At 46.2% G+C, this 27,891-nt stretch overlaps 1 protein-coding gene across 4 annotated transcripts; it reads right to left on the bottom strand.

Moving 5' to 3' along the window:
* Gcnt4 (glucosaminyl (N-acetyl) transferase 4) lies at window positions 1-27,650 on the bottom strand. 4 transcript variants are annotated; one of them, XR_010050575.1, is made up of 3 exons: window positions 11,462-11,847; window positions 4,092-6,419; window positions 1-1,329 (listed from the first exon to the last, which is right to left on the bottom strand). XR_010050575.1 is itself a non-coding variant. In XM_063258370.1 (2 exons), exon 2 carries the CDS (start codon window positions 6,416-6,418, stop codon window positions 5,051-5,053), a length of 1,368 nt encoding a protein of 455 aa, XP_063114440.1. In that variant the 5' UTR covers window position 6,419; window positions 27,202-27,650; the 3' UTR covers window positions 1-5,050. The 4 variants fall into 4 exon arrangements, 3 of the variants coding, with proteins under 3 accessions (XP_063114440.1, XP_063114439.1, XP_063114438.1); XM_063258370.1 differs by lacking the exon at window positions 11,462-11,847 and adding an exon at window positions 27,202-27,650 and having other exon boundaries at window positions 1-6,419; XM_063258369.1 differs by lacking the exon at window positions 11,462-11,847 and adding an exon at window positions 13,154-26,124 and having other exon boundaries at window positions 1-6,419.
* Window positions 27,651-27,891: the final 241 nt, after the last annotated feature.

Here is a 27,891-nt window from a genome sequence, read left to right as displayed (position 1 = left end):
TTATTCTGGAATAGCTCTTTATTAACCACACATTAAAAAACCACAAAGTCCACATTCTGGATTTAGGCAAAGGTCTTTGCTGACTTTTATAATCAGAGTGCACATTGATCAAAATACATAAACACAGTTTATCTCACATAGGTAGAAGCCAACCAGCGTCCTACACAGTTTCCAGAGAGGGCAATTTGTAATGTATATGAAAGCAATAAATAAAAACTGCCTCTCTGCAGGAGTGTAATTCCTCTCTTGGCACTGTATCCTAAGGAAGTGATTCAGAGGAGACACTATGTACAAAGGTGGAATGACTGTTACCTATGACAGCAATAAGTAGGTACATAAAGTTCAGTTGTTTATCATCCAAATGTCCTACAATATAGTAAAGGCTGGATGAATTTAGTATGGCCATTACAGAGCTGGAGAGATCATGTGGCAACACAGCAGAGTGATTGTAACAAGACAAAAGGTATACGTGTATGCACACAAAATTAAGAGTGCTCTGAGACTTTAATGGTTTGGTCAGGACAATAATTATGTCTATAAATTATTTCTCTTTAATTTATTTTATTCGTCTATAGGAAGCAACAACAATGGTAACAACAAAAAAATTAGTTTCCCCAGGCTTCTGAACATGATTTTTCCTCAAATGCTTTCTGATCTTCCAGATGATTCAACCCAAGGTGCTCCCATGAGAAGGCAGGCCAAGCCTGGGGCCAGGCGAGTGCCCCACCACTTGGGCTGACCTTCAAGGCAGGTTCCTGTTATGTGCTTTCTCCTCTGCAAAAAATTCAGTACTGGGCATCAACACAATCATGTCTTTACGGCAGTGGGAGCAAATCTACAACCATCTTCTCATTCTCCATTGCCAAAGCTTCCTCATGATCAGTGTCATGAGACTAGAAGCCAATTGTTGCAACTGAGATATACATTTGTGGGCACCCAAAAAGAAAAGTACAGAACTGCCTGCTATAGGTCCTTATGTAACATGATGTTGTGTACCCAGCCACCACCATCACTACTGCGAAGTAAGTTCAAATGCTTCCTGAAACTACTGTGGCCTTGTAAGCTTGCTGTTTGCCAAGAGCTAGAATTAATCTTGGGCGGAGTAGAACATTAATTTTTATTATGTTGAAGATTCCTAAAATGGCCTTTCCTGTTGAGATGGATTTGACTTGTGGGCTGGCATGCACATTCCTTGCATGCTGTATACCAGGCAGGCAGGTAACTGAGAAGGCGTTAGAGAGGGTCTGTGGCCATCAGCAAAGCCTGGGGACTCTGGTGGAGATGGGATCCAGTGGGTTGCGGCCTTAAAATTGAGGCAGGAGAATCCTTCTGAGAGAGAGAGAGAGAGAGAGAGAGGGAGATAGACAGACAGACCCAGAGAGAGAGAAAGAGAGAGAGAGAGAGAGAGAGGGGTCTTTTAATTTTCTAGCAATCTAGAGGAGAGAGCTTAACTTACCCTACTGAGACTAACTTCCACCAAGTAATCAAGCAAACAAGAATATTTGCTCAGATAATTGACTTTAGCGAAAAGTGGATACAGGTAAACACTGGAAGATTTTGGGAGACTTCTTCAAATTAAACAATTTATGCTGCTGTGCCTATATTCTTTGTGCAATGCACACTAATTTTCTTTTAAAGTAAGGCAAAATTAACTCTGCTCTTCACTACTGGTAAGTGTCACATGCCAAAAGAATCCACATAGGGATCCAGCACAACCAGAGAAAGCTCATTCATTCCAGGGGATTGGTTTTAGGAGCACATTTTATTTTATTTATTTATTTATTTTTGTCTTTTTCGTTTTATCAGTACGGGGGATCGAACTCGCGACTGCCTGTTTGCAAGGCAGGCGCTCATGCCACTGAGCTAAATCCCCAGCCCCGAGCACATTTTATACCAGAAAATTAACATGTACTAGCAGCATAATACAAAAATGAATCATCTACCTATTTAAAACATATAATGGGAAATATATTTCTAAAATGGAAAACAACAACAACAAAGATTTAGAGATCAGTTAATAAAATTATTTGAAAAAATCAAAACTCTCATTTTATCATCAACGCAAACAATAATAGTTGTAAGAACATCAGAATACATTCACCTTACATTCCCAAAACAGATTTTCATTTTTGTTCATGAAATATGCCTCTCTCTCTTACTCATACACCATCACATATATCTTCACATTCTAGAAGGCAAAAGAAATCTTCAATTTTAAATATATATATATATATATATATATATATATATATATATATATAATTTAAAATAAGCAAATCATAAAAAGAGCAACACTGGCCTTTAAACATATGTTACAGTAGGTTGTTCACATAATACAGATATATTTTGGTAGTTTTCCCATTACTAATATCTAATATCCCATTTAATTTACAAACTTCAAGGTCCTAGTCTCATCACTCAGTAATTAGAAGCCTAGATCCAATAAATACAGTAAAAAGAATAATTCTACAGCATAGACTGCGAACAGTTCCGGACAGGGAGGGAATCACACCCAAGGCTTTAGGGAAGAAAGGTTTGAAGGCATCGGGAAAACTGCAAGATCCATGAGCACAGCCCGGTCTGACACGCTTCCTGGACGGAAGAGACTGAGCCAGGGGGCTGTGCCAAGGGGGAGAAGGAACTGCCACCTCTGCATGGCTTCCTGCTCTACTTGAGGGAGCATGATAGTGACCAGTGAGGCCTAAACTGGGCACCCCATCATTTCTCAGCAGGAGGCAAGACTCTGGCCCAGAAGGCCCTGCCCATCTGTCAGCATTTACGTCTATTCTAAAGCCAAAGCCTTATAAAAATAAGGCTTCACCAGGACCTGTGTATTACATCCCAGGTAGTGGGCAAAGCATTTCTGCCCCACTCCAGACTAAGCCTCGGGACCAGCTTGCTAATTCCACTGCATTCAGAAGAAACCCCAGGTGTGGGACACTGGGCTTTTCAGATCCCAACCTGGTGACAGCAGCTGCCTCTGTTCTGTGGCACTTCCCTTAGAAAGGTAACCAAGCATTACAAGGCAGCCGGTTCCGAGTTTGCCTTATACTTACCACAGTCCAATATTTCAAAATTATGCTCACTTCCAAACCACTTCACATGCTGTTGCAACCGATTTGCACACATACACAAGACCACACTTGTGACGAAGCCAGAGAAGACATCCCAAGAGTTACGACAAAGACCAGAGCCGAGCTCACAGAGACCAGAGAGCTGAGCCCGGCTCACACACTCTGAGGGGGCCCTCGCTTCTGGAAAGGGGAGCTTTCGACTCCGTAGGACGCAGCCCCTGAAGAAGGAAGCAACTGACGCAAACGAGAAACAAAGAGAAAGAGAAATGGGTGCCAGAGGTGAGGGCTGCCGCTTGGCAGGTAGTGTCATGAGCTTTTCAGCAAGCAAAGTGCATCTTCCATGTAGAATAAGTTGGGTTTTTTTTTTTTTTTTTTAAGAAACGTAGATACTTTAGTCTTCTAAATAGCCTTATTTTGGCCTGGACTAATGAATACATCCCTAAGTAGTTCCTGAGGTTGACTTCAAAACATGAGACATTATTTACATGCATTCTTTCCCAAAAGACTTGTGAAAATTTTATAGTCTACTTTCAGGACCCTGTTCCAGCATAATATAGCCATTGTGTGCATGCATGTGTATGTAAATAAAACTCATAATATACATTAGTATATATACACCCTCTATGGTGTGATATATATTAGCATATATATATATATATACACAGTATACTATATATTAGTATAGTACATATTACTGTATATATAGTCATTTATATATAATAACATGTATATATGCTAACATATATTAGTATGTACTATAGATACTAATATATAGTATACATATACTGTGTCATATATATATGTATGTATATATGGTGTGGGTTTCACAATACAGCATTAATATTTTTGTTGTGTGTGTCCTTAGGAAAATCTTTTTTCTTTTTGAATCAAAGTTGTGAAGAAGACCACAGTGAACTTAGAGCTTTTGTCATTTCAAATTTGCATTCCACTTAGGCAAAGGTCACAAAAGAAAAAGTTTAAATAAACATAATGATTAACTCAGAAAGCATCACAGACCAAACCAGCTTTCCCGGAGGATTTAGTGCCTCAGTAGCTCTGGCAGCAGTCCTAGTGCAGGGGCAGGGTTCCATCTGTACCTCCCATGCTGACCCCCGGATGACAGACGCAGGTCCCAGGCTCTGGTGGGTGACACTTTGAACTCTTTCCTCCATTCTTAGTTTTCATCAGTACACGAGTTCTAAAGCAGCAGCTGATGTACAAAATCCTTTCATGGTCTCCATGCGCGACAGGTGGAAAAGCTGAAAAAAGTCCTTTGTTCCTCCCCAGCATGTACTGTAAATATCACATCAGCACAGTCCTTGAGGCCCTGGATTCAACACATGAGGCACCAAGAGGTGAATTGAGCTTTGGCAAGCAGGCAACTGGATGAGTCTCTGAGCTTCGTTGAGGTAGTGGCGTCCCTCTTCCTAGGGTTTTAGAGGTTAAGAAACATCTATGGAGCCAAAGTGAGAGACAGGCAGAGAGCTGGTCACTGTCCCCACACATTGTTCTGAATGGATGGTTCACAGGTTCACCACATACTCCGTAAGTGTCATCAGCAGAATCCTCCTTATGTGGAGAACACGAAGATACCAAGATCACCATGTGATGAGGGTAACACATGGCTTCCTGAGGGCATTGTGCAACTCATTACAACTTAGATTGAATTCCTGAATGTTTTCTAAAAAAGTGTCTGGTGCACAGTAGGTGCTTAATAAATATTTGATAACTCACTGAATATTTAAAAGCTCTGATTTAACTCAGTAAGAATACAAGCAAAAAAGAAATATTAAAAGACCCAACCAACTACAAGCTCATCACATGAAAGTCTGAATGGCTTTCTTCAGTGCACACAATTTTAGACTACTTTCAATCTTTGAGAATATTAAATTAAATTGGTATTGGATGTGGGATAGTAAACACTTCTATGTTAACTCTCATATACCAGATATCCTCATATTTCCGTCATCATTTTACTATGAAGACGTGACTGAGAGATTTTTATCCATAAATAACCTTTCTGAAGACAAAGCAATCCATTCTCTCTGTTGTTCTTCAAGCTTTTCTGCCAAGCATTTAATCAAGATAGGATCCACCCTAGAATCAAATTTATTAGCGAACCAATGCCCATCTTTTATAAGCCATCTTAACTCTGCAGCACCATAAATACACACACTTCGAAGATGAGTACCAGTACATCTGGGGTAGAAAAAGCCCTCGAAATAATTCCATTTAACCAGGCGGGTCTTACTCTGGAGGTCAGACACATCCTGGGCTGACCTGGAAATCCCCCCAGGTACTCCTGGTAACCTGACTAGAGTTGCCCAGAAGTGCTCATCAGGGGAGTATGTGTCTTTAGACCAGGCAAGAAAGTCTTCAATGAGGGAGTTGTTGAAAATATATTTAATAAATGTTCGGCTCAACACGAAGTAGGCACTGCCCACAAATATCTCAATGTTATGGGGTGGTGCATCCTTGAAGATGTTTGTCCTTATTGGTAGCTTCATGTATTCATAAGGCACTCGTCTGAGTTCATGGTGATAAGTAAATCTTTCCATTTTACCGTTAGGGGGTTTCACTGACTCTAACATGTTTGCTCCATTGAGTTTCTTCAACTCTGACACTAATTCAAAGTTTGACTTCAGGGGAAAATCTTGCCCACAGAGGTTGATGACGTATTTCCACGGAACCGAAGACCTCAGAAGGTCTGATAAGCAATTTAAATCAGCTTGGAGTCTGGAAATGTGGGCATATTCCACTGCCTCTAACTTGGAAGCAATGAAAATGTTAGGGAAGCAGTTAGCTAGGTTGTTCATGGCCACTTTGAAGGGCTCGGGTGACTTGAGGTCGTAATGGATGCAGTAGATATTGTGCTGGTTGTAGATAGCACGGATGAGCCTTTCAACCATAATCGCATCTTTATGGACAACCAAAGAATAAGCTATGGGGAAGCTCTTTTCCTCCCTGGAAATGAGCTTGTGATGGTACCTTCTTAAACTCTGATAAATGTCACAGTCACTGGTCATTGCCACAACATCGTCATCCTCCAAGTCAATGATAGCTCGTTTCCGGATCTCCAGACTCTTGCCGATTTCCAGAGGCTCCTGCTCATAGATCCCGGAGCAGTTCACCTCATACTCGCCTTGCTCCTTCACGTGGGGGTACCTGTTCCTCACAAAAGGTGAGGTGCTTAGGGAGTACTCCACCAGGTAAATGCCTCTCTGAGGAAACAGCAACCTGCCCACATTTAGAAGCTTTAATAAGGAGAGCAGCCATAGGGTTAAAAACAGGATGAAAACTTTCTGCTGGCGGACGTACTTAAAACAGCATTTGACTATCTTCATTCTGTGAGGAGAAGAAAAAGATAGTAAATATTAATTAATTAATCGAAGAATATTAATGAAGAGAAAATCAGAGGGCCAGGGGTTTAGCTCAGTGGCAAAAGTGCTTGCCTGGCAATTGCAAGGTCGTGAGTTCAATAGTAGAGAGAAAGAGAGAGAAAATCAATGCACCCAAAATGTACTGAGTATCTCCCATATGCCCAGCAGGTGCGGGTCAAACATGAACAAGGTCCTTGCCTTTGAAAGAACTCAGTCGTAAGAAGTGAGCAGGTAGAGCAGGAGCGTTTTGCCTCCTCTGTATTAACTGTATCTCATCTCGGCCTTGGAGGGGCAATGTGTTGCCATGTCCAGTGGGTCAGCTTTCCACAGCTTTGTACTAGCAATGGGAATCCTGACCTTGGACTCCAGTGGACAGAACCTGGGAAGGTCTGGGAAGAGCAGAAACTGAGCCCTAGGAGGGGACCAAGAACCCTAGCTGCCTGGATCCCTCCAGCTGGGAACCCCGTCCCGACCTGACAGTGCAGGTAGCGCCCACAGGATGGAGGTGAAGATTTATGAGAGGCTCTGTCAGCGTGGGTGTGAGGAAGAGAACAGTGCTTACTCTTGAGTTTCAGGCCTTTGAGGTGAGTGATGGTCTCGCCAGTACAGACAGAAATGCAGGCAAGGAGAGAAGAATGCGCGCCCACTTCCAGCCTCCTCGGGGCTGAGCGCCCATAGAACGTCCAAAAGCAGATGACCACAGCCAACCTGATGGTCACCTCTGAAGTGTGGCCAGAGGTGAGAGCTGGAGAGGTGTTGCTCATGTAAGTGCGGAAGCCAAAGTCCAGAGAGCAAGGAAGGCCAGGGAGCCTGACCAGAGCAGTGAGCTGGAAAAGGGCCTGCGGCAACCACAGAGGCCTCGCTGCGGCTGTCAGAGCAGAATCTGGCAGCTCGGTTCAAGGTCGAAAGGCGAGGTTCCAGAAGACGGGTGTACGTATGGAACTAGGGGTGTGGTGAGAGGAAGCCCAGGCGATTCCAAACAGAGCTGTGTACGTTGTCCTACTTCTGCTAAGTAGGCATAAATAGAAAGCAGCTTGCATAAAGGGCTGCAATTGGAGTTTTCCTTCCGACCCGAAGTAAACTTTTGTTTCTTTTATTGGTTTGGGGCTCCCTAGTTGGCATTAGTTAATCTCCCACCTCCACTCCTGCTAAAATAAAAAGACCTCACACTCCTAAAGAGATTTACAACCTCCCAAAGTGTCAGGTCCTTTAACTGACACCTGGGCTGGCTCCCTGCCCTGGGTCTCTGGCCTCTGCACCCTCCTGCATCTGCCCTATGCGCTGGGAAGGCCTGGGCCCCCACTTCCCACGCCAGCCTGGGTCCTGGAGGTCTGAGCTGGGCAGGAGAGGGAAGGAAGAGGGAGAAAGAAGGGTCGCCCAGTGCAGCCCTCAACCACTTCTTCCTGACTGGGAGACCTGTACCTCTCTCGCGTTCAGCCTTTGCTAAGCTCTGAAGGGAGCTGCGCTGCAGTGCTACCCTGTGCCAAGACAAAATAACACCCTTCGCTTGCTTACCATGGCCAGAAAATCCTTTCACTAAAAAAAGTACTTTTTAAAAATTTTTTTTATTTTTTATTGGTACCGGAGATCGAACTCGCAACCACAAGCTTGCAAGGCAGGCGCTTATGCCGCTGAGCTAAATCCTCAACCTGAAAAAGTACTTCCTTCCCTCAGATCCAGCCAGGGGCTAGGAACCTTTCCCCAGCTGTGGCCAGAAGTCAGCAACTTTGTACTGATCAGTCACCTGACTAGAAGTGAGAAGTCCAACACTCCCAACCATGCTTTGGCTGAGACTTTCCTGGGAAAAGGACCCCATGTAGCACCCCGGGCCCAGTGGGCAGGCACTTCAGGGGGTACCCACTGCAAAGTCACAGCTCAGGAAAGACAGGGAGGTGGGCAAGGCCTCCATGGCCCCACCCCTGCCAGCCCCAGCAAGGCCTGCAAGATACCAGAGCTGGCAGGCCCTCCAGCTGGCTGGGTTCTCAGGAGACTTGGCTGCCCTGGCCCTCCCAGGGCTTTGCTCTCACAGTCACAGTATCCACAACTCCCTGAGAGAAGGAGTGTACCTCCTTCCTGCACCAGGCAGACAAGGAAGTGGGCCTGAGGGTTTTATTGCTAACCAGAAACAAATTCCTATAGATAAGACCACTGCTGGAGGAAAATGACAGCAAGCTTTGGTGGTGAAGGCTCAGGTGAAATAGAGTCTATGATAATTCAATAAAAATCACTGCTCACTGCAGTCCCAACAGTGATGTTGTGTAAAGCATTTCCCCAGTCACCCTTGTCCCCAGCTCTCCCAAGCATTGGGCCTCCAAGGGAGCAGGAGCAAAAAGCCCCAGCAGCTAACTGCAGGATTTCCATTCAGGAAAGTCTACAGCCATCAGCTGCTTTCTGATGAGCACTTTGAACACCCAGGACTATCACTGAAATAGGATTCGTCCTTTCACAGAGAAAAGCGGGAAATGGTAAATGGAAAACAGGCAGAATGAAGCTTGGCTTGGTTGCACACACCTGTAACCCTAGCACCCAGGAAGCTAATGCAGGAGGACTGCAAGTTCAGGCCCAGATTAGCTTATCATTTGGAGAAGCCCTGTCTCAATACTACAAAAATAAAACAGGGCGAGGCTGTAGCTCAGGACAAGTTTCAGGTTCAATACTTGGAAATGGGAAAAAAAAAGGCAGAAGGAGGTTGAGAAGAAAAGTACTGAGTGTGTTTTAGTGAAGGGCCTGAGAATTGCACACCTGCGATCCTTTCCATACCTCACAGGGCATGGGCTGCTGGGGAAACAGAAGAAAGTAGCTGGGCTCCGGGATGCCACGGATCTGGGCATGCCACCCTCCCACCCCCACCCAAGGAGTACTCTGTAGCTAGAACTTTGATTAAACTAGGCAACTGCTCGAAGGATGAGTTTTCTGTTTTCAAATTAGGAATGGAAGGCAGGTGCCCCGGCTGCAGGACTGTGGCTTGGCATCTCTATGCAGCCTGGTTTTCAGGACCTTGCTCTCCAGACTCCACTCTTGGGGCTCTCCAGGACTCTACGCATGGTTTGCTGAGCTTATTTTTCAAAGATGACAACAGTTGAGGCTATCTGGCACAGACAGGCTTAAGGAACAATGACTGCCCTCAGCTGTTTAGATCTGACTAGCAGGTGACAGGAAAGAAGGACAAAGCTGCTGAGCACTAAGGGCTCATGCAGGTACTGAGCAAGAAAAGAGGTTGCACTCGGTCCTGCCACAACCTGTCCTGGCCGCAGTGCGGGGCATTCAGCCCAAAGGAAGCCTTGCACTCAGCTCCAGGATGGCCTATCCAGCACCTGGACCTCGGAAAGGGCTCTCAACCCCTCCACATTTCTGCCTGGTCTGGGTAAAACAGTTCTGATGCTCGGTTGCGACAGCGCACACAAAGCACTCTAGCATGATCCAGAGCTTGCCCACCTGGAGAGCACCAGCTTCTTCATCCACTGCCACCAATTTCTCAAACCACCCTACTACTCCTACTCAGCAACAAATACCACCCATGTCTAGGGCTCTCTGCCTTCTGCTTGTGTGTGTGTGTATTTGGTACTGGAGACTGAAGCCAGGGCTCATGCACACTGGGCAAGAGCTCTATCATTTAAGTTAACTCACTGGCTTATTTTTCAATAGCCTGTTTTTCAATCCATATGCTGTCTGGAAAGGGAACTGAGGGTACCTAAGTGTACCAGCATCAGTTGTTTAACTTCTTGCCCACATCATGACCTCCGGAAGCATCAAGGAGACACAGCAACAGGACTGACTGAGCAGCTTTGACTGCTGAGCAGATGTAACAGCAGTTCTTCATCCTCTGCTAAAGACTGGCCTGTGCCCACAGGCTCTAAGGTTCCCACTTGGCTTTCTTTCTGTGGCGACTGTTGGCCCCATGGTTTCCACCTCGCTGTTCTTTTCCTCATCCCGTTTCTTCTGGGTGTCACTAATCTTATCTTCACAGGCTCCATCCTGGAGGATGCTCAGAGTCAGGAGAAGTTATAGTTGCCTGACCCTATTTTGCAGTATGTGCTGCTGCGTTAGATTTTATCTGGAGTTTCTACTCCTTATAATTGTGCAAATGCTTCCTTTTTTGTTTCTGGAGCTGGGGGTTGACTCTATGGCCTTACACACTCTAGGCAAGCACTGTAATCCAGAGCTACATCTTCAGTCCCTGCTCCTTTTGTTTTACTGGTGAGTTCTGAAGTCCTTGTTTTGTTATTGGAAATCCTTATTACATATTGTATAGAAGTTTTCATATTACTCTTAACATGGGTTATAATTTTGATGTATATTTTATATCTCCAGAGAGCCCTGAGAAAACTTAAGTAATTTTTATTGATATAATCAATAATAAACATCTTTCCCATAAAATTAAAAAAAAAAATGAAACACGTGGGGTGTGCTTCAGGTGACATTTGAACTCGGAGTCTTGTTACACAGACACACTCTTTGCCCTCCATGCAGCCCTGCCACTTGGAATCTAAAGAAAAAGTTCTCCACAGAACTTTAGCCCTTGTCTACTTTTCCTCATTCTGTGTCTTACTGAACTGGGCTAAGCAGACAGAGAAGTGAACCTCCCACTATGTGGGCGGCGCTGAGAACTCCCACCCAGTTAGCAGAGAATTTACAGAGGGCAGCCTTGGTGGGAAGCTGGGCATGAGTCACAGCTGTGCTGGCAGCAGTGATCCAGGGAGGAAGTCAGCCCAGCTTCCAGCCCCTGGGAACACCGGGAAAGGCAAGCAAGCTCCTCCTGAAAGACTCTCCCCTCAGTGATGTTTATCTCACAAGCGGTCAACAGCCAGTTACTGAGTCATTTCTTTTCGGAGTTATCTGAGACACAACTTAGGCTGCCTGAGAATGATCAATTATTTTAAAGTTGTTTTCTCTTTTGGTGAAATTTCTCCCCAGAGTCTATTCCTTCTAAGAGCAATCTTAAGAGTTCTCAAATTCTGTTTTTATCATATGACAGTGTGAAAAATAAATATGACATGAAGAACTTACTCATTCAGAAATTTGAAGAACTTATTCATTCAGAATCTTCTGTCCAAAGTATTACAAAGAAGAATCAGCACTTGGGAAAAGTAATGTGAAAGCGCACACACACACACACACACACACACACACTCACACACACACACACACACACACACACACACACACACACTCACACACACAGCCCACCACCTTCACCCAAAAGCCTCATCAGGCCGAAGGTGCCAGGATCTTCTATCGTAGCTCCTTGTTTTCAGTGAGGTCACCACTCTCCCCGTGATGACTTCTCATCCAGTCTGGAGGGAAACCATTAGGTAGGAGGATGACTCAGCCCAGAGACATTTCCTGGACTCCCCCACAGCACACCAAGAGTCGTGCAAAGGGTAGAAAGACAAGTTTCTTGACCTTACATCCTCATTGTTCCAGAGGGGACGGAGTAAAGGCAAACAGTTCTTTCAGTGTGAGTATCAGACAGCAACTATACACAACACAAGCCGGCCATGACTGGATTAAAAATACAGGCAAATAACAGGAGGGTACGGTCTATGCAAGGAAAGAAAAAGGTTTTCTGTTCTTCATTTATAAAAGTAAATACTTTCATTTTATAAAAATTGGGGTGTTAGAAAAGTCTGTGGAAAAAATAAAGCTCACCAGTGACCCATTCCCTGGCAATGACATTGTATGGGCAGCTTGTTCTTCCAGACTGCTTTTAATAAACACACCTGTTCCCCCTTTTGGTTTGCTTCCTGGCAGAGTCTCACTGGATAGGCACCATCCTACCTATTTTTTTCCTTTCACAATACACTGTGAATGAACCCTACCCTAAGCTGGTTTGTAAATTCTTAGAGTACACAATTTCTAAACAGACATAAACATACCTTTCAACAGGAAAAAAACAAAAATCCTTCAGTAATTTATTTTTCTCTGCTCAGTTGAATAAATAAAACCACAATTCCTGAAAAAGCCTACAAGTAAAATCCTAACAATGAAAAGAACTTTAAAGGTAATAGTCTAAATTCCTCCTTCTGTAGGGCTACCTACCCACCATTTAACCCTGTTCTTCCATGGGATGTTTGGAACATATTTTGCCTATTAATTATAAGGAAGAGAAGCGTCTCACAGTGTTGGAGGCTGGAAAATCCAAGATCAAAACACACATCTGTGTTTGTGCAGGCTCACACTCTGCTTCCAAGATGGCGCCTGGTTGCTATACCCCCACTTGGTGGAGGGCACGAGGATGAAAGAGTGGAAAGAGGAAGCAGCTCCCCCACATCTCTTATAAGGCTAATAATTCCATTTATCACAGATTCACATTCACGGCTAGTCACCTCCTACAGGCCCCACTCCTGAGTGTCACTGCACTGCTAATTAAGTGACCCTGCTGAATCCTGGGGAAGACACGTTCAGACCACAGCACGAAGTGCTCATCGAACATCTTCCCACCAAGGGACTGGACAGAGGAAGGACCGCCAACCTCCTCACCCAGGTCCCTCGTGGTGATTCAGTCCAGGCTGGCGCCTCTCTCTCCTCCACTGACACCGCACTGGCTGAAGTTTTCACATTGCCACAGCCCGTGGCACATGCCTGTCTCTCCTATGATATGAATTTATTTAATCTGCTCAATAAATCTGGATGGTAAATACCATCATTATCCATGTTTATCAGGCTGGGAGACTGAGTCACAGAAAACATATAATTTACCTTAAACAGGTGGCAGTAGAGGAGTCAGGACTTGTAGCTGTGGTCCTATTTCAGAGCCTTCACCATTACCCACAATGGGAAGCCACAGTAGAACTCTTCTGGTTTCATACCCAAAATGAATTTCAGATCATTTTCCCTCCCTAGTCCACTCCCTACACAGAAAATCCTTCACTAGGACTTTGCTTCACTTACAATAAAATCAGAAATCCTCCACGGCCAGAAAGACCGGGCCTGTCTTCCTCTATAGGTTCCCTGTACTCCACTCTTCTTGCTCATAAAGCTCTAAGTAACAGCAGAGTCTAAAGTCCCTCAGGACAGCAATCCACCTGGAACCTTGTGGGCTCTGCACTCACCGGGCTTGAGTCTATCACACTTTTCTCTGAACTCTGGCCTGCTTAGATCCTCGGTTGTTTAAAGATATTATTTTCCTCGGGTGATCTCTGACCACCTTTCTCAAATCTTTTCTGTCTATTGCATGCTTGTTTTCTTCTGAGCTCTTGACATAAGAGCTCATCTCTCTGTCCTCACGATCTGTCTCCCAAACCAGAACATGAGGCCCTCGAAGCTCTGTTCAAAGACATCCGTCCGTACCTGGCATGGCACAGCTGTTCTATGGGACAGAGGCAGAAGACTTAAGCCAATCCAGCCACTAAGCTTGGAAATCTTTATTTCCTGTGCTACACGTAAAAGTGGTTTTTCTATCCCACAGTGTGAGGTGAAGTCAGTCCCCAGTCTTTCTGACATCAGAAACTGGTTTCATGGAAGGTAATTTTTCCACAGACAGAGAAAGCAGGACTCTTAAAAATTATTTATTTATTTTAGCATGGGTTTGTGATACACAATAATTACATTTTTCAGCACCAGCATTCTGGTGTGGGCCTCACCTCAGATCATCAGGCATTAGGCTCTCACACAGAGTGCATGCGGGCATACGCTGCTTCAGCAGGGTTAGCGCTCCTTTGAGAATCCAATGCCAGCTGACCGGACAGGAGGCACAGCTCTGGCAGCCAAGCTTGTGAGGGCAGAGGATCAGCTGCAAACACAGAAGCAGCTTCCCCTGCTCACCTGACACCTACCTCCTGCTGTGGAACCCAGTTCCTAACCAATACTGGACTCCCCTGTACCCGGGGCAGAGTTACAGGAAAACAGAAGAAATGCAAATGTCAGATACAGGACCTCCAGAGGAGAAGGGCTTTCCTGCGAAACTGCAAGAGTCCGTAGGTTTTTAGCTTTACTTTTCTAAAAACTTATGGCTCGTTCATTATTCCCTTCATTCGGACACCATTCCGAAACATTCTGTTTTTCACTTATGTGACAGTATTCTTTTTTGTTTCAAGTAGTTTTCACTGAAATTTCAAAACCGTTTCTGGAGTTTCAGAATTATGTACATATATACCTGTGTCAGACTTTGAGCCAGAAGAAGACAGATATTTTAATCTTTAGAGCTGGGTTTTTTTTTGTTTGTTTGTTTTGTTTTTTTTTCCAAAATGCTCAATGGTTTGGGAGAGCTCAACAGCCAAGGAATTTCCTTAAATAAATTTCCTTAAATAATACCCAAGGACACACCTAATCCACTCCATGGGGAACTGCAGAAGCTATAAACCTCCTTCCCAAACTCAAAATGTTTTAAGGGGTAATTCCTCTCTTGGCATTGCAAAGTTTTGGTGACTCACTTTTGATACCTGTTTGGCAGTGAACCCTCAGGACCACATCCCCTACAAAGCAGTACTGAGGACCTGGCAGCAATGTGAATACCAAAAGTCAGTCAGGGCAGGGCAGGCAGACTGGTAGTCAGGGATTTAAAGACTCTCTGTGATCATACTTCCTCTCTCTCAAAGGGGCTACAACGTTTCTTTCCGTGCCAGCTTCCCCTCATTTGTCCTGCTCACTCAGCTCAGGTCACAGTAGCAAACTGAAACAGATTCTAAATTTTGGGCTCTGTGTTTAAAATGTGAGTACAGCATATTTATGGTTCATTTTTACTAAGTATAAAAACTGAACGCAAAAACATTTACACCTATGTTTAAATGTATTTTTATTGTATTAGAAAGAAAGATTTCCCTACCTAAAGTATAAAGATGGATTTTTCTTTCTTTCTAGAAATCACTCACAGAATTTAACTTGATATTATACAGTTAATTCTATATTTTATCCTGGACAAACTAATTCCTCAATGGTTCTTTGGTCAGCTGAAGAGGTATGAGTAACTGATTTCTATATGAGCATGTATATATTTGTTTACAAAATTACATTTGCAGTACGTAATGATTACCATACATTCACTGTGGAGAATTATACACATGCATAACACATCTTAATTTTTCTTAAATCTCCTACCTCTTTCCTCCTTCCCACCTCCCTCCATCCCTTCCCATTTACAAAAGATCTATTTCCTTGTTTCCTATTATCTATCTTTTATTTTGCTCTTTAAATTATTTATACTTTGAGTGTCTCATACAAAAAAGCCATGTGATATTTAACCTTTTGTGTCTGATTTATTCCACTTAGCATTAAGGGCTTAAGATGCAAGTATGTGCATTTAAAGTAGATCTTTAAGGTCCTTAGATACCTGCATCACAGAGGCAGCATAAGCATAAACAGATGTGAATCAAGGGTACCAACATGAGAAATGGCCAGAGGCCAGGCTGCATTGTTCGTGAATGGATCAGACATACTCAGTCTCACATCAGCAGAAGATCATATTCATTTATTTTCTGGGTTCTGCCAATTCAGTGCAAATACGGCCCAAGAGTTCAATATGCTTCTTTACTCTCGTGAAGAAACAATACTGGCAACTCCGGCATGACTTCATTATTTAGCCACGATCTGTGTTTCTGGGTTTTAAAAATTACATATTGCTCTCAGTTCTTAGATAACATTAAAACCTAGGAATTCAAAATTAAATCAAAGGAGTAGAAGGAATAAGAATCAGTGGTACATGGGTAAATTTTGCCATCCTATGAATTTCAAAAGCAGTGATTTCATCTCAGCAGAAGTCCCTGTAGAAATGCCTGACGGCAGCCAACACCTCCAAGAAGGATGCCTTCTAACACGCAGCTCTCAACAGGTAGGTAATGTAGCAGAGGCTACAAAAAGATGGCTTTGCCTCTCAGTGTCTACGCAAGCTTACAGACCTGCTGCACAAGACATAGAAGTGAAAGCCAGGCCCCACTGTTTCCATGGATGATGATATTAAAACAGTAGGATCAGATTACAACAAAGAGATCGGATGCGGAAGACAGCTTCAGTGATTCAGACCCAGACCCCCAGGTCTGCCTCTGGCTGATGCCCAGGCACCTTCCAACACACACCTTCCTTTGCTTCTTTACTAAGGGCACTGTACTCTGCTGCTGGCAGAAATGCACCTCTAGAAAAAGATTTCTTCCCAACTTCCACTGTAGAGGAAAGGCCAGAGAATGGTGTGTGGGATACTGGGGGAAAGATTAAAGGGATCTTGATTTTCAGGTGGGAAGTTAGCCACTTTTTCCCTTCCTCTTCCTCCCACTGGAACTCTATAAAATCAAGAGGGTACAGACCCATCTCGGCCCCCACTCAGTAGCGCAAGCTACTGAGCCAGCAGCAGTGGGCACCCACTCTGAGCTCCTGCAACCTGTGCTTTGAAAGATGGCCACAGAAGAAGGGTCATGCTTAACATATACACACACAACACCCCAAAGGCCAAACTTAAATTTAAAGCAGATTAAAGTATCTACTTGTACAGCCCTGTTTATAGCCAAGTGCAAAGCAAGTCTAAAATGTGCTGAACTTTTCATCTGTATTGGGAGGGAGTGGGAAGCTCTGGATAAACATCTGAAGGAGCCTGCAGGATTCACCAAATTAACTCCCTGCCGCAAGCATCACAAACCTCTCCGCTCCACTGGCGGTGGGAAGAGGCCACGTGGTCCCTGAAGATCACACGCAGGCGGGCTGTCTTCTTGAGAGCTTTTTATATAGTAGGGATTTTAGAGCCCGTTTTTCAAGAAAAAGATGTCAGTCCCCACTTTAGATACGTGAAAAGACACCAGGCATCTACTCCAAACAGGGCAAGTTATTCTAAGCCATGGACATCCCTCCCCCGTCCCTTCCTGACCTCTGCTCCACATACTCAACCCCTCCATCTGGCCCTCCTGCTTTACCCTAGCCTTGTCCTACAGGTCTGGAAAGTAAAGGAATGGCTCTGCACTTATGGCCCAAGCCAACTGAGAGATGTCACGAACCTCTCCCTTCATCAGTAAGACAGGGGGAGGAGGGCACTCACTGACTCGCAGGCTGCTGGTGTTACAGGAAACTGAGTTAGACATATTCTAGGCATTCAGATAGGGCTGGACCTCCAAGGGACCTGTGCAGAAGACCAGATATGTGCCAGGCCTCAAGACAAAAGATCAAGCAAATGCAGCTATACCCTAAGGTTAAACATCAGAGATTGATGCTCTACCTAGTTATCAATCATCTTGATACCTTGATCACTTTGAGAAAGCCAGGAGAAACCACCAATCCAACCCCCTAAAGGCAAAGGCCTTGTCCTGACTTGCTATGTGACTCACTTCCCTATTGGATTCCAATTTAATCAATGTTACCTGGGCAATTATACTCATAATCTTATTGGTTGACCATAGTTGTCCCACCTTACCTCGTGGTTTTGCTCTATAAAAATCCTTAGAGAAGGTGGGGTCTTTGGCAACCCACTCGGGACCCCTTCTGTCTCTCTCTCTGACAGAAGCTTTCTTTCTCTCAATAAATATATTCTGCTCTTAACCCCCATTGTTCCTAGAATTCATTCTTTAATTTTAGAGAACATGAACTTGTACCGATGTCACCGGGATGACTGGACATGCTACTGCCTGCCTATGTTCTGGCAGGAAACTAACCTCCACACAGGATGGCTAGGGTCAAAGGCAACTCAAAAACCAGTGGGGTAACACTGCCGGACACTGTTCTGCAGACTGGGACCTGGCCTCATGCTTGTAGGGCCTCCCGAACTCTTGCAAGCAGAAACAGCCTGAGGGGCAGGTGCTGTGGGGTGCTGCGGGACAGGCTGGTGTCCAACCCACACCAAAGGTATCCACACTTCTCATAGTAGGATGGACATGTGCCCACGTTGCTATTCTGATTTGCCTACAGGTCTGAAATGTTCAAAATAAAATGTTCTTTATTTTTTGAGAGACCCATAGGGATTATGCAGAGTGGACAGGACTAAAACTCTCTGCAAGTCCCTGCCCTGTGTTAAACCCAGATGACACATTTTTGGAGATCCAGTTTTAAGTCTGGCATCATTGCTGTCTTCTTCCTACAATCTACATTTTCATTTCACTGTTATAAAAGTAACTTTTACCATTCCATGTTTATGACTTGATGATGATGAAAACATTTTATTATGCCAATAATAACTTATTATGCTAGTTTCACACACAATGTGAAACTGTTATTACCATATGGGATTTTTACAGGCACGCACACAGTGTACACGGGTCACCATAACCACTGCTAAGTGCGCGGTTCTGCAGTAGCTTCCTGTTGTATAACCAGCAGCACCGCCCGCCCACACATTGCCATCCTCTCCAGCTGAGCATCTGTACCCAATATACACTGGCTCTGCCTTCTCTCCTATCTCCAGCACCATTCTACTTTTCAACTCTGTGGATTTCGTAAGTCTTAAGAATCTATCAGCAGGAGGCATACAACACTCGTGCAGTGCTTGACTGGTGTATGTCACTTCACTTAATGTCTTCAAGGTGTACCCATGTTGTAGCACGTCCCAAGATTTGCTTCCTTTTTAAGACTGAGTAATATGGTATTGTGTGTATCCCACCATGTTCTGCTCAACCGGGCATCTGTCCACCGTCACCTGGGCTACAGTGAATAACACTGCCGTGAACCCACGGGTCCCAGTATCTGTGCAAGTTCTTGTCTTGCTTCTTCTGAGTACGCACTTTATCTTCTCCTGTATCTTATTTCCATTGCCCTTCAATTGGATGCCCACCCACCCAATAAGCATGTACTATGTGCTGACCAAGGGCCAGGCAGGCACTCTGCTAGCTTTCGGGAAGAAACAGCTACACACCGTGTTGTCTCAAGGAACACAGAGAAATAAACAGGGAGTTCCTAGGTGTCTTGGTATTCCCCCCCCCCAAAAAAAATCCCCAGTTGTGTTGTTATATTTGTGATGAAGACCATACGAAGTGGCTTTGAACAGGATTTAAAATTAACCAGTTGGCTTTGTATGTTTACTTGTCAGTCTGTCCAAGGCCCAGACTTCTTGTCTAGAGAAGGGCAGCAGACTCATAGTAAGTGAGATTCTATGGGTTACTGTCCGGGTTGAGGCCTGTAGTGGCCTATGATGCTGTGATGCCTCAGAGGACAGGATAAAGTCACAGATGAGGATGCCTGACTCCCACCCCAATTAACTAATAAAGACTGTAGCTGCAGGCATCTCACTCCTGTAGTGAAATGTAACATGGAGTTTCTCCTAAAATACCTCCTGAGGAAGTTCTTTGTCTCAGTCCCCAGAGAATCTCGATTTTGCTGGAGTGTTTTGATCCTCCTGGAGCCCTAACATTGTATCTAACTTGTCTCTTTTATTTAAGCCTTCACCATCCACTCCTTTGGGAGGCTGCAGCCCTGATCAGTCTGTAATATATTTGAATTTGTTTATATAGAGGCCGTTTTCCAGAAAAGACGAGTCACGAGCTAACATTTGGCAGCTGAGAATTCTACCACTGAACCACCCACGCACCACTAGCTAGCATTTGGAAATGCCTCTGTTCCTCCTCCTCCCACTCTGCTGCCCAGTTCATCTCTTCCTCCAGCCCCACCAACTCCTTACCATCCCAGTAAGTTTTTTTTTATGTTCTAGTCTTTCCAGCTTAATTTGTGTCTGCTTGCTATCATCCACACCTGTCTCCTGACCCCTCTGAATGTGACAAGGCAGGGCAGGTACCTGGCACAGGCAGAGGGAAGCTGGTGGAAGCTCCTGACCTACTGAACCTGCCCCTGCTTCTCCACCAAAGTGGAATGTGGGGTGTGGCTGCAGCACACACTACCTTATGGGGCCAGAGTGCAGAGGGGCAGAAGGAGGAGGAGGTGTCCTGGGCACGGGGGAGCCAGGCTAGCGGCTCCTTCCTGGCACTGGCAGAACCCTGTGCTGCGGTCTGCAGAGCTGTTCGGTCCTGGGTCCGGGGCTATGTAGTGGCACCCAGGAGAAATGCAGGCTGGGAGACCTTCAGAAACAGATACGATAGATCAAGGACAGATAGGCTGAGTGCACAGGCCCAAGCACATTCAAAAAGCTACTACCCAAAGGGACAACCTCCTTGAGTTTCCCTTTACTAGATTTAAAAAAAAAAGGAAACCAGAGGGTTGGGGAGAATAAGAAACGGTGAAATAGGCAGAGAAGGAGAGCATTTGTGTGAAGGCATTAAGAGTATGGGCTTCAGGAACAGCACTATGGCTTGCTAGTTTGACTTAAAAAACAGAGGGCATGATCAATCCGACCTCCTATCAAGTCTTAAAAGTAGGAGATGAAATTTGCACATGACACCAATGATCACTGCAGACAGAAAGCTGAGGCCCTCGTGGTGCCAACCATCAGCTCCCAGGCCATTTCCTTACCCAGTCCCCTTAGTCCCATGGCTTCTTCCATTTTCTGAGTTCACCACCATCTGTTCAGCCCAGGGGCTGTCTCTGGATCTTCTTTCCCTTCCAGAGCTTTCTGGTCATGAGACCCCTATCAAAGTCACCATAGGCTTTCCTGTTACCTTCCTTACCTAAGTTCAATTCTCAGGCCTAATCCCTAAGCAGATAAAGGTGAAGTGTGCCTCCCTTCCCCAGAGATTGCAGATTCTGGAGAACTTCATTGCCACCAGACACTTCTTTTCACAGTGAGGGAGACCTTGGTAAGGGACAGACTTAGGGTGCAGCTTAGTGGTACAGCCATGTGTTCAGCATGCACAAGGCCCTGGGTTCAATTCCCATCACCAGAAGAAAAATAGTAAGGAGCAGGAAAATAAGCTTGGATTCAGGGATCCTTTAGTCTGGTTTATGGAGGGAACTTCCCTGCACAAGGCTGGGCTGGGAGTGGAGAAGGACCTTACTACAGTAGGGCAGGAGCCATGCTCTAGGAAGCTTGCTAAAAGCATTCTTGTTATAAAGTTGTTTTGCTTTTTGCCATTGACACCTTTATTGTACAATTTGATAATTATACTCCTTTAAGAGTCATGTATGAACTGAGATTTCACAATTTAAAAAATTAGATGGCGTGGGTTTCCTGGCTACATCTACACTTTTTCAAAAAAAATTTTTTTTTTGACAATGTTTCACTGCGTAGCTCAGGCTGGCCTTGAACCCACTATGCAGTCCAGACTAGCTTCAAACTTGCAGGAATCCTCCTGCCTCAGCCTCCCTGGGATTACACTCATGTGCCCAGCTATATCTAGACTTCAAAGTTGAGTTTTAGAGCATAAACCAGAGAAAAATTCCAAGACACAAATCTTTGCTTCCTAAATTTTCAAATGCACCTTCATCTGATCACAAGCAAGCAGAAACCCATCTTTATGTGGCCTATTTATGTGGCCAATGGTCTACACAGCAGAAGGGGCAGGAAGCCACCTTCTCAGTCACTAATCACACTCCAGCAATGGTGGTGCTGTGATGGACACCTGGACTGCGTCACAGAGCCAGGCCTGTGAAGATGAGATACCTAAGGGAGACTTTAGGGTAACAGTAGCTCCAGTGCTAAGGACACTGAGCCTGGTGACTCCTGTTACTCTACTCTGACCTCAGAAGACTACACAAGAGGCCATGGTAACTACCGATGAGGCAAACCTCTAACAAAGTCACAGCTGCACGGGCAGAGGACACAAAGGTGAGGGAGGCCTGGTTTGCAGCTGAGTTGACAGGAACAGGACCTTAACAGATGGAGCCACACTAGGATCCAGTGAGATGACATTCAACAAAGAAAAATGCAAAAACACATACTTAGGCCCAGAACTGAACTCACTTATGTATTGTGCGACAGAGGAATGTGGCTTCACAGCAGCATCTGCAGAGCATGAGTCAGTGTTATGGCTGACTGGGCATTTAGGCTGGTCTCAAACTCAAAGCAATCCTCCTGCCTCAGCCTCCTGAGTGCTGGGATTATAGGCATGCACCAGCCCACTCAGCTGTTTTGTTTATTTTGCTAAGTCACTCTACTGTCCAAGCTAGGTTTGAACTTGTGATTCTCCTGCCTCAGCTTTCCAGAGTGCTGGAATTACACTACACCCAGACAGAATCTGCATTTCTAAAACCCAGCTGAAACTGGTACAGCTGGCCCAGTGACCACATCTTGAGCATGACTGCTCTAAATAACAAATTTATAGTTTTTTAATACTCTATATTCCTAAGATTTTTATGACATGATAGTAAATTTCCTAATAAATCTGAATTAAAGGGAATTTATTGGTTTCAAAGGCTCACACATTTGCATTTAAGATTATGTTCATTCTAAAATCTCATACTGCTTAGCTGTAATTCAACCTTTACTTTCTGACACGTAGCATTTCTTGTCAGTTCAGTTTCATGAAGCAGAAGCAGTTCTGCTACTGCATCATTTTCTGGCACTTTCCATTGCCCTGTAGTCTTTTTTCCCTCTTTTCTAGTATTCTTCTATTTGTTCAGCACATCAAGCTTCAGGACATCTGTGGTAGATTAACTAACAGTCAACCCATAACGCCCAGCTGAGCTGAATCAGCAGGTTCTGGTGTGGAAGGCCCACCTGAGGATTGCTGTCAGCACCACAAAAGAACTGGAGGGGAATATGGTGCTGTTGATTCTCCTGGAGAAGCTTGTCACACTGGTTTTCCTGATAGGAACTCAGCTGTTCTCATTATTAGAGGAGCTCAGGTCCTCACTAGTGCTGAGGATGACTGGGGTTCACTTTGGGGGAGCTCTGAGTCTCACCTTGAGCATTACTTCTTGGCTACAGTGAGGATCCCTCAGCCTACTGGCACAGATTCTTCATCCCACCAGAGTGAACTTTCTAGCTTCCATCATTGGCCTTCGAGCCTTCCCAGAGCAGATCCCGGTGGGGGTACTGCCACTCTAAGTGGCTCTAAGTGTTCACCTGGACACTGAGGTGGGATCCAGGCCCTCAGCTGCATTTTCTGGGTCTCTAGTGCATGGGAACATTGCTTCCACTCTTCTGCATTTGACTTTCTGGTTGAGTATTATAAAATAATCCTATAAATTGTGTCCTGTACTAACTTCATTCCCTTGCAGATCTTGACTACAACAACATATTAAGATGTGACCTGCCTTCATCAAATGATATCTGGCTCCCAGCCCTTTTTCAAAATAGTAAATAAGGATCCTTTACCTCAAAGCCCACAATAAGCCCAACATCCCCACAGCCACATTCATTCCATCTGATTTTATTTTCTCTTGTATACTAGAATCTCAGCCTTTATAGCCTACTAGGAAAACTACCACCTATGGGAATGCACATAATATGACATGCAAAGCAATGCAAACGAACACCAACATACATCTTGAGAAATTGCTTGGGTAAACGCTGAAAGTTTTGCCACTGATGTTATCCGCTTTGCTTCACTACATGTTAGTGAGCCGACACTGGACCCTTTATTACAGCTGATCTTGTGTGGCATTCAGCGCCTCACACTTGTCAACACATGAGGTGGAAGAGGCCTGTGCCTGTGAGTCAGGTGAGAAGATCCTGGACTCTACTTGGGACTGCAGCTCACTGGCCTTGGACAAGTCTCAGAATTCTCCCAGGACCCAATGCTGGGACTGGAACTGACAGGTATGACACAGAGAAACCACATCACTATAAGAACACCAGCAGGGGCAGGCTTTAGAGCACTTGGTGTGTTGGGTGCAAGGCCCACATGATGCACACACTGCATATGCAGGATGCAACTGAGGTGTGATAAAAAATATGGTGATTATTTAAAATTTTCAAATTACAGTAAAATATATATTGCTACTAATATCCCTCAAAAATATTCCCTCTTTTGAAATCACTTACCTCACTGATCCTACCATTTGCTAAAGCAGTTCTTGAAATCCTTTCATTAATGTCTTCACTTGCATTGTGGTGGCTGCCTTACTGTCCTGAATCAATTCAAAACTTTTAAACTTTCATGGTCTTTCTGAGTTTGGGGAAGATCCGGAAGTCACATGGTGTCAGATCTGGTGAACCATGTAATGATCTTACAAGCTTGTCTTTCCCTTGGATCACACCTCACATAGACACTCACAGAACAGGACTTGCAGAACTGCTTCCGAAAGCAGCCAGGATGATGGGATAAGAGTGTTTGAAGTGGGGGGCTGATTTTGAGGCAGATTATTGACAATGTGTCTTGCTGTAATGCTTTAAAAATTCTTTTGAACATTTATCATATGTTTCAGCCACCTCATGTGTGTAATCCTTACAACGGCCCGAGGAGGTAGAGAGCACATATCCCTCAGGTACTGTGCCATCTCAGAGACCTAGAAAGTAAGACGGAAAGGCCAGGAACTTGTGTCAGGCCATACGCTGAGTGACAGGGTCAAGAACCAGGAGCTGGGCTGTCTCAGCCCAGCAGCCTTTCTCTGCACAGTGACTGCTGCGTGATTACCATCTGCGTTTCCCCTAAACATTACATTTGCTGTGGTCTACCAAGTTAAAACTCAAATTGCACAGTCATACATACTCCGAAATACTGTTCCTGTGAGAAGCTGTCACTCTGCTGTATGGGTTTGATATCAGCACACCATCACAAATTGTCTTTTACCTGATACTCGAAGGGAGAGGGCTCCAGACACCTGCTTTTCCTAACTTCTCCCACCTTTGTCCTTCCATTCACAGTTCTCCCTCACCCATAAAAGGCCACTTCTGGGTCTAGGGGCAGCTACCAGTTCACAGCCAGGAGCTCTTCTTCTTCCTCCCACTCACCTGTCAGCCTCAGACTTCAAACATCACCTCTAACTGGCTGCAGCCAGCTAGCAGCCTGTTCCATCTGGCCGCCTGGGAAGGGTTTCTACTGGAGCCCTGAAAGCTGCTCAGACCCAACAAAAACCAAGCTTGTCTCTCCTACGGAAACCTCCTCCCTCAGAGCTCTCATTTCTGTAAATAGCAGCACAAACATAGAGGGCATTACCCTGCAGGCTCACGCAGGGACAAACAGTCCCCGTGTACTTCGCAGCCAGTCTCCTGTCCACCTCGGCGTCCTCCTGGACCCTCTGCTCTGTTACTTCAGAGTTTCTCAAACCCACTCCTCAGGCAGTGGCCCGAGTTGGGTTATGAATTCACATCTCATTCCGATATGATACTTTTGGGGTTGAAACTGTCCCAAGGATCCATCCACACAACGTTACCCTGACCCCCACACAGCATGGGTCTGTCCCTTGTCCCTCAGCCATCCTGACCCTTTCCTACTCCCTCATCCTCCCTCAGCTACCCTGGCCGTCTCCTACCATGAGCACTCTCCCTGGCTCTGAGCTCCAGGCACACTAAACCCCGTGGTTGGAGCCCCTCTCCTAAAGCAAACTCAGGTCCCTCTTTGGTCTCCCCCAGAAGCACAGCCCATTTGCCTCCAGCAGCGCTGCCTGGCCTCGCAGTAAATGCACACAACACAGGGTTGAGGAGCTCAGTGTAATGTTACTGGCTGTGCTCCTTTCTTTAGGCTTAAGAGAAGAACTCTGAAGCTGACACTGGTTCCCTCCTAACCTGTAAGCTACTGCTGCCGTAAGCCCCAGCAGGCCAGGCACGGTGACAGACAGCACTCTCACAGGAAGGTCTTCTGGGGTCACTTCGTGAAGCAGTGGCTGCCCGCCCATCCTGAAGGCACTGGGTGCTTCCTGAGGGACAGCTCTGCCTGACTCACCAGGTTCCTTCTGATCTTCATCCCCCTCGGGGCAGATGTGGCATTTATCAAATTACTAGAAAGCCTTGTCTCCCCAAACCAAAGGCACCCCCTCATCTCAGGAAACTGGTACTGGGACGGTCAGTGTCATCCATCTCATCCCATTCTTCCGCTGTTTCTCTCCCGACACAAGTAAAAGATAACTCACCCGCTCACTTGGTCACTTCTGGTACAAAACTGGATCCTCAGAAAGTGCAATATAAAAACAGCTCTCTGCAATAATTCACTTTTAAAAGATTTTACTTCCTCAAGACACTCAACAGAAGCAGCCAAAGTGGGCTGTGAGTTTCTAAACGCCTAGGCTGAGAGATGGTTTAATGACAAGGGCATGTTTTACGCGTATAAAATCAAAAAGAGCGGTCTAACCGAACCGATGTGACCCCTAGAGCCTCTGGTTAGTTCTCTTCGGATCCAAGAATGAGGAGTGCGAGCGCCCCAAGGCTAACATCACGGACCCAGGCGAACGGTGCACACCTTTTCCACGCTGCTCCTTCCCGGAAAGCGAGCTCGTCCATTTACAAAGCAACCCGCACCCACTCGCCCGTTTGCCGCGCGCGGGACCCGCCGAGGCGGCGAGGTCTGGCCGGCTCTGCCGCAGCGGACTCGACCTTGGAGCGCGGAGCCCGTCCCTGCGGGGCGCAGCCCGGAGACCCCTCGGCCCCGGGGTCCACGCAGCCGGAGCCGCCCCGTGGAGCGCGCACCTCCTCGGAACTTCTCGCGCCGGCCCGAAGTTGCGGCGCCGCCGGCCGGGCCTCCGGTCCCAGCCGCGGGTCCCTGCGGGCGCCGAGCCGGGCCCAGCCGAGAGGGACGCGGCGGCCTCGCGCCCGCCCGCAGGGAAGCGGAGGTCGCGAGCGCGGGGCGGAGCTGGGCCGTGCTGCGGCTCCGCCGGCCCCGCGGCCCACCTCGGCCGGGGTGGGAGAGCGGCCGCGGGCGTGACGTGGGAGGAGGAGCTCTCCCGACCGGCGCCCGACCCAGCCCGGCTGCCTCCTGCGCCCCGCGCGCCGGGCTGTGCGCGGCTCGGGCACCGCAGGCTCCCTCCAGCGGGAGCCTCGGACTTCCGGCACAGCCCGGCCAAGTGTCACCCCAGCGGGGGCCGGCGGGGCCTCGGCCCGCACCAGGGGCACAGAGGCGTTTCCAGCCAGCGCCTACCTGCCGCCCGGGCTTCCTCTTTACCCGCGGCGGGGCGTGGTGTCCCGAGGCGCACGCCGGGCCCCCGCAGGCTGACCCGGCCTCTCCGGGCGCCTGGGAAAGTGCTGCCTTTTAAAGTGGGGAGCGTCTCGCTGCGCTTGCCTCCCTGTGCCACCGGGACTCTGCTGGAGCTCCAGGGTCCGCACCAGGCAAGTGAGTCCTGCTGGTTAATTACCTGCTCCTTCCATCCCTGGGTACCGCGGGACAGCTACACGCCCGGCCGGTAGATGGGGAGCCAGCTAGGACCCGGCGAATCCTGAAGAGGCAGCCTCCTCTGTCCTTTACTCCGGGTACCTGGAGTCGGCCCGCGTCGGCCGGACAGTCGGCTAACCCTGCCTTTTAAAAAGAACATCAGGGGCAGATGTTTTCATATCCATTTTACTGACTTAATTTTGAAGCCAACAGCCAGCTTTGCGTTTGTCTTCCTATTTATAAGGGGGACCTCTGGTTTGGGGAAGAGTCGGTAAAGTTATTTATCCAGGTCGCCCTTCGAGGAGGAAGAAAAGAACTAAGATTCCAGGTTCAAGGTTCATAACCATTTCTGCAGATGAACTTCTTCTTGCCCACCACCCTCGTTTGAATGCTGTTGTTACTCTGATTTTACAAATGGGGAAAGAGGGGGAGCAATATGTGGTGGGGCCAGCACTCAGT

This window comes from Cavia porcellus, unplaced genomic scaffold (assembly GCF_034190915.1).
Source record: "Cavia porcellus strain 051 isolate PalLab524CR breed Dunkin Hartley unplaced genomic scaffold, mCavPor4.1 scaffold_11, whole genome shotgun sequence".
Taxonomy (NCBI): Eukaryota; Metazoa; Chordata; class Mammalia; order Rodentia; family Caviidae; genus Cavia; species Cavia porcellus.
This window is presented reverse-complemented; position numbering and strand designations above follow the sequence as displayed.

Coding starts and splice junctions, on each gene's coding strand:
- Gcnt4 (XM_063258368.1), bottom strand. CDS start 11,490: ATGAATAAGTTCTTCAAATTTCTGAATGA. Junction 6,420..11,461: donor TTCTTCAAATTTCTGAATGA/GTAAGTTCTTCA, acceptor TTCTCCTCACAG/AATGAAGATAGTCAAATGCT.